This window comes from Schistosoma mansoni, chromosome W (genome assembly GCF_000237925.1).
Source record: "Schistosoma mansoni strain Puerto Rico chromosome W, complete genome".
Lineage (NCBI taxonomy): Eukaryota > Metazoa > Platyhelminthes > Trematoda > Strigeidida > Schistosomatidae > Schistosoma > Schistosoma mansoni.
In genome coordinates this window covers 13840958-13848085 of record NC_031502.1, presented here as the reverse complement: position 1 = coordinate 13848085, position 7128 = coordinate 13840958, and the positions used below count along the sequence as shown (strand labels likewise).

The 7128-nt window shown below is 33.7% G+C and overlaps 1 protein-coding gene across 1 annotated transcript in view; it reads left to right on the top strand.

Annotated features, from left to right (window-relative positions):
• Smp_146460 (putative 22.6kDa tegument-associated antigen) overlaps window positions 1-5094 on the top strand; it is a gene marked incomplete at both ends in the record, with an annotated part of 14078 nt that extends 8984 nt beyond the window's left edge. The window contains one exon of the mRNA XM_018788637.1: window positions 4964-5094. Within this exon, the coding sequence (XP_018654160.1) occupies window positions 4964-5094 (131 nt within the window). The remainder of the gene's footprint in view (window positions 1-4963) is intronic.
• Window positions 5095-7128: the final 2034 nt, after the last annotated feature.

Below are 7128 nucleotides of genomic sequence, written 5' to 3'. Positions count from 1 at the left end.
AAAAAAAACTAAATATTGACCCATTTGTCTCTCTTGAATTATATGAACTCCCCAAATTCCATTCAATTATTACGTAACCCATCCTATTTGTTTTTAATTCCATGACTCCTTCATTACCTCTAAAATTATCACACATTTGATCTTATCTGTCTTTGAACTCCACTCAACGATTACACCACCCACCCTTTATGCTTCCTTCATTCTAATGCCTAATAACCTCTGACCTTATCATTGATAACCTTTTGTCATTCCAATCCTTTACATTCAATTATGTCAATTGTTCCACACTATTTATTACCCCAGTGCTAAAATTCTAATACATATTTGGTTGTAAGCAACTGATGAGAAACCACGAAATATAATGAATTCATATTATTCTGCATCAATATTTGGTCTGTCTTTATTTATATCTACGATGTGATAATTCTAAATGTAACTTAAGTATTGTGGTAAAAAAGATGAATTCTTATAATTTATATGGATATTAGTATAAAATTCGGAAACCTTCTATATGCATTTAGAATAACTCAAGTGAAAATGAAATATTAAAGTTGTGTGAATGAAAGCTTTTAGGGGATTATTATTATTATCGAACAATTTATTTGTATCTACTTTAATAAACCAAAATCTTAAAAATATCTTAATTTGGTGGAATTATTTGAAATCCCACTTTCATCAACAAAGCAAATTTCAATAAGCAGTCAAAGGAAATAAATTTAATTACATCTACTCTAATGATGAACAATTATCCGAAGGATTTTGTTAAAAGAATAATTAAGAATGAAAGAAAAGACGGCATTAATAATACAAAAGGATTAAAGAAAAAGGAATGGGTTAACACAGTGGTGATCCCATATCGGAAAGGTGTTTCAGAAGACATTAGAATAATATTAAATAATCAAAATATAAGAGTATTTTTTCGAACAAACAATACTCTAAGATCAAAATTAGTAAGAATTAAAGATCCAATTCACAAAGAAGAACAACAAAATTGTGTCTATGAAATCAGATGTAGTGACTGTAATGCAACGTATGTAAGTGAAACATCAAGACAACTGAATGTGAGGGTGAAGGAACTCAAACAATGCTTGAAACACATTCATAAGTCCTTAGATGATGTAAGGAAACTGGAGAACAAGTCAGCGATAGCATTAAACTCGATAGAATCGGGTCATACAATTGATTTCGTTGGCACAAGAATCCTTCAAAAAGATTTCAATTCTTACAAAGAAAGACAAACAGCTGAAGCCCTATACATTTGGGCTAATCCAAACAATATTAATAGGAGAGATGGAATACAATTGGCAGTGTCATGGTAGCTAATCATTAATAAGTAAAAACCTGAACTCCTTAACGTTTTTATCTATCTCATATTATCTAAATGGCAACAATTACATTCAATGATTCTAATCAGTTGTCTTATCGAAATTCGTTAAACAATTAATTGGAACATTAAAATAACACATATATTCAGTATTAAATTACATTCATCCTCTTCGAACTTCACTCTTTTAATTTTATTTTGTTTATTTATCTTCATTTTATACATACTGTGACATATATGATTCATATCATATATTACAAATTGTATGTTTTTCTTATAAATTCACTGACTAGAGACAATATATAGTGTGAATGTAATTTCTCCTCTCACCACTTACGTTTTCTATACAATATGTTATATTAACGCTAATCATTTCACATCACACATCTCTTACACATACCTAGTTTAGACATTTTTAACGTTGATTGGATGACCTATTCAGTGCAATTCCATTTACCTTAGAGGCAAAATCGAACCACGAATTCCATTTTCTTGATGTTCGTTTGAAAAGATTGCCTGATGGTTATTTACAAAGATCTATGTATAGAAAACCCACTTGGAATGGAAAATACACGAATTTCCATAGTTGGGTTCCACTGAGTCGAAAGAGGAACTTAATTCACTCTTTATCATCTAGGATTAAGCGAATCTGTTCTAGTGACACAATAAATGAAGAATTACTTCATCTTCGACAGACCCTCATCAAAAACGGTTATCCACCGAGGTTCGTCGATAGCAACTTAACATCTAGACGTCAGCAAGAAATAACTTTGACAGTGCAGAAGAAAACCTTGTTTATGAATATGGAATTCAAGGGAGACACGGCTGCTGAAATCCTGAATAAACGGATTTCAAAAACGTTGAGTAAAACTTTCTACACAGCCAAGCTCCGAATCGTTTTCTCTAGCCGGCCTACCATTCGGGGGTGTGTTAAGGATAAACTTTCGCTTTGAGCCACATCGATGTGTATTTATAAATTTACTTGCTCATGTGGAGCACGTTATATAGGCCGCACAAAGCGATCGCTTTCCAAACGTATCTCTGAACACTATCCAGCTTGGCTCCTAAAAGGTGAATGTAAAAAGATAACCAGTTCGATACAAGAGCATTTGATCAATTGTGGACACACTGCTCCAAAAGACACGTCTTTTAAAATAATCTATAGAGTTAAAGGAACCGGATCAAAGGGAGGTCGAATCAATATTTTATGCACTGCTGAGGCATTGGCAATCCATGAATTCAAGCCTGAACTTTGCGTGCAGAAACGATTTGTCCAACCTCTTACCCTTCCTTGGCCCTAATTCCCTCATTGGGTACGTTTTTTGGTTGTTTTTTTTTTGTTTTTTTCTGTACTTTTATCTGATTATTATCGGTTTTTTGTTTTTTAAATTACTATTTTACATTTAAACTCTAATCAGTTATTATTATTATTATTATTACATTATACAAGTTTTCTTGATTATTACTCAGATTGTTATTATGACCTTTGTGTTTGTCACTTTTTCTTCATATCTGTCAATTGGATTATTATCTGACCCATAAATTATTTTCTCCCTTACTGACTTCAGCGTTAGTTGGTTCGTCACCATTCTCGTCTAACTATAGTAGGCCCCCAATCATTTCGACATAGAACATCAACGTAGATGATCCTACACCCTCATTGGGTACTTTTATTTTTGGTTGTTTTTTTTCTGTACTTTTATCTGATTATTATCGGTTTTTTGTTTTTTAAATTACTATTTTACATTTAAACTCTAATCAGTTATTATTATTATTATTACCACCTTATACAAGTTTTCTTGATTATTACTCAGATTGTTATTATGACCTTTGTGTTTGTCACTTTTTCTTCATATCTGTCAATTGGATTATTATCTGACCCATAAATTATTTTCTCCCTTACCCCTTGATTAGTACGTCACCTCATTTGTTATTTATTGTCGAATCCATTTATAATGCAATCTTTTCTAGCCTCCTATAGACATATATTTTCCATATCACTATATATACGAATGTACAGCTTAAGTAAATGATTTCGTCGAAAAGAAAATTTTCTTCGCTGAATTCTCTATTTCTTATTCAGTGTACAATGAAACGAAGAACCATGTAACTATTTATATTCGATAATTTTGATGTTTGATTATAATTCCTTGAAAAAGCTTGGACCAGATTGCCAGGCGAAACGTTGGATTTACTACAAATTCATTCGCTGAGATTTTACAAATATATTATTCTTATTTAAAGTATTCATAGGTTTATGTTTTTGTACTGGCATCTTTAAAATAGATATTGACCAAACTGTGGATTGCATTTAGTTAATCCAGCTGAAGTTTTGACAGGAACTGTTATAAAATCCTGTATACCACAAAACTAATCTCCTTATAAGTTTGGAGTTTACGAGTTAGGTCAAGTAAGGGTTTAATTGAGAACTGTAACCATGTTTTATGTTATTAAGTTAATTACCTTCTGGAAAGTTTGAAGCAGTTGGTGTTAGCAGTTAGTCTTCTTGATATTAAGTCAAATATAAAATTTCTAAGCATCAGACATCATATAATGATGATCGAAATCAGTCTACCAAGTAATCTAATTTGATTAGAAATACTTGACCAAATGATATCACAGAGAGTCATTTTGACTATGTATATATGAATATCGTTGTTAAGAAACAGAACACCTGCACTTCTGACTTGTTAAACTTAACAAGCGTGGGAACCTTTCCAAGATATCAGAAAACATTCTGTTGAGAAGACTTACAGACAACCGGAATGACTAACAATGCCTATTCCCCACAAAGGTGGGATGGGCTGTAAAATGCTAACTCTACAAATAATACACTTTGTCTTGCTCGAGGAATTCAAGTCATCAGTGATCAGGTTTGGAAAGTAAGGAGCTTATACATTAAAATTTTTTCATAAAGTTGGTATATAACCTGTCTTAAGCAGGTAGTATTTAAAATTTGGGGTCTTACTTCTACGGTGAAAAATTCACTACTAATGCGGTTTTCCTTTCAGCTTTCTCAACAAGAACTGATATTGCACGACTTGGAAAATCCAGACATGATATTTAGCCCTTTACTCTCATTAATATTCTCCTACAATAAGCTACTCACATTTCCGAATATTTTTTTTACCATTACTACCAACCCTTCTTTTATGGCTTTATGTTTTTTTCCGTGTCACGAGCATTATTGATTCGAGTTCACCACATGTTACTCCTGCTTCCCTGAGACTTTGCAGATTGTAACTTGATGCAGCCTTTAAAGTTTAAATCCTATAAAGAATTGAACAACAGGCCTTGATGGCTGGGACTCTGGAATCTTTGGACAGTGACATACTGTGTCTACGAAACCTGCCTGAAGCTACTAAGTGTAGTTGTTTACTTCACTTCAAGAAGGCTGCCCACTATCCCGATTTCTTTTTAACTTGTTCATAAAAATAAATTGTTCACCTTGGTTTTTATGGGTCAATCTAATGATTAGAGGTCTACAAATGAATTCAGATAACAAAGATGACATAGTTCTGTTCAGTGAAGGCCAAAAAGTGCAACCTGCTGAACAACTTTAGGAATAGAGTTCGCATGTTTTGGGTGAATTTCAAAGTAAAAGTGGAAAAGATCGTTGTATTCTTTTTCTACCCATAGATCTTGAACTTTCGTTATTTTGTGAGGTGTTTCTGACATTTGAGGTTGGTAAAGTCTTACTTGGTAAACTCATGGATTATTCTGGTGAGAATCCGTTTTCAGAGGCTAACGAAACCGTCTTGTGGACGTGACTTCGTGGGGAAATCGTTGGAACTCCTGGGCACTGGCGCACTGGTGTCGCATCAGGGGTAAGTATTGTCTACATACAAACCGGTAACATAAGTTTTCAGCCATTTATCCCACAGCATACACATGGGAAAATTTGTGATGGCTGGTCCTATGTCGAGCCCACATAGCTTATTCTAGCTTCTGGACAAATTAGTTTACTCATTGTTCTCAAGCTACATTTTGAACTTGTTAATTGTTCGCTTATCAACCTTGACTGTTTGATGTAAATATATGTGTGTGCATTTCCTATCTTACTCAGCACATGTCTGTAACCTATTTTTATCTGACCGTAAATATCGATTAACGCTTGATTAAATTGAGTTGGCTCACACGTCTCCACTGAGCGTCATCTCGCTTCTCTCTCCCCTCTTCGCTTAATTCGCTTCGTTCCTATGATTGTCTGTCTAGATCAGTGAGTGTACAAAATATACGTATTCAAAACTTCATTTTCGTATTTGAATTATTTAATTCCGATGTTCGCCAAAGCGAGTTAAGTCGATAATTATATACGAGAGTAGTCAGGATGTATATTTTGACAGCAATCACACAATAACAATCAATAACACGATCTTACTGGAGTCAGATCTCGGGTCACTAAATATTCACCTACCTGGGTGGGTAGATGATTAACGCTCTTTCCACATGTATCTGTCATAAGTGACTGTCTCTTTCGTATCACGTACATACTACTAGTACAGAGGCTTTCATCCGTGAATTTCATGATATATATAAGCATAAACACTCTCTTGGGGAGGGTTGATGGTCACCTCTCCCTAGTGTTTATTATCACTTGTTTTTATTATGTCTTGGACCTGATGGTTTAGACCTCTGATGTTATTAGACGTAGGCCAGAAATTTTTTAAGCTTATGTTTCTTTTTGTGAGCCTGGAGCCTACTCTTTGTATATGCCTACATACACGACTACACAAGATGAGACTCATATGATTCATCTACATAAGCACACACATCGTGAAGCCCAACACGATTCTTAAGGCCTCAAAGAGTGAACTGTAAGCTATCTAAATACAGCATAATAGTGGTGAGTCAGTCCCATCTCCGTCAGCCTTTTAATTTAGTTAGCAAGGTTGTCCTCACTACCCAGCAGCGCCACGTAGAAGCCTTGAGTCGGATTTTGTTTCCAAGTTATCTTATACTTTTTATTTCACGGATTCATCTATTATTATTGAGCCGATGCGCTTCCATACTAGATCTTACGTTGTAAATAGGTGGCTCATGTATTTATCATTCAAGTAATATTTTTACACATTACGATTCGGAAGTTTCACTTCCTAGTTAAGAAGTTAGTATGAAAATAAAAAATTTGCATGAAGTTTATAAGGACACTATTTTAAATATATTTATATTGTAATTAGGAAACTTCTGTTGATAAATTGGCATTCTGATGATAAAGATATATGATTATAAATACATTTTTGTAGTATCTAAGTGAGCAGAAATTCGTATTTCGAAAATGTAAGTTTGTACTCATTGGGATATCACAAAAATATATTTATTAATAACTTTCTACCCAATGCTCAATTCGTTTGAAAAACATATGATTTGATAGTATGTTCAGTGCTTGATAGTTAGATATCTGTCAATCAATGTATAACTAAAATGTTTGATAGTTATAGATTCAGGATGATCCGCTGATAACGCAAGATTAGGAGGAAACCACCATCCTTAGGTTGAGTGACGTTCACTTTATCATTCAGACGCTGGCTCAGAATCCAGTCTTCGAAATTCACTTCAAGATGCATAGTTACATTCAGTATTATAAGTTAGCATTCACTTGAATGAAAAAAAACAGTCAAGTGTCTATAAAGCATGATTTATTATAAAAGCTTCATGGTGTCCAGCTTGTATCAGGCTATTAGTTAATACTGAGTTGATGTACTCAAAGATGGAGTTGGTTGATGCTATTTGATTGAAGTTAGAAATTATGGAACGAGCTCGTTTTAAAATCTGGAGGTTCGAGGACTTGTTTTTCAATGAGT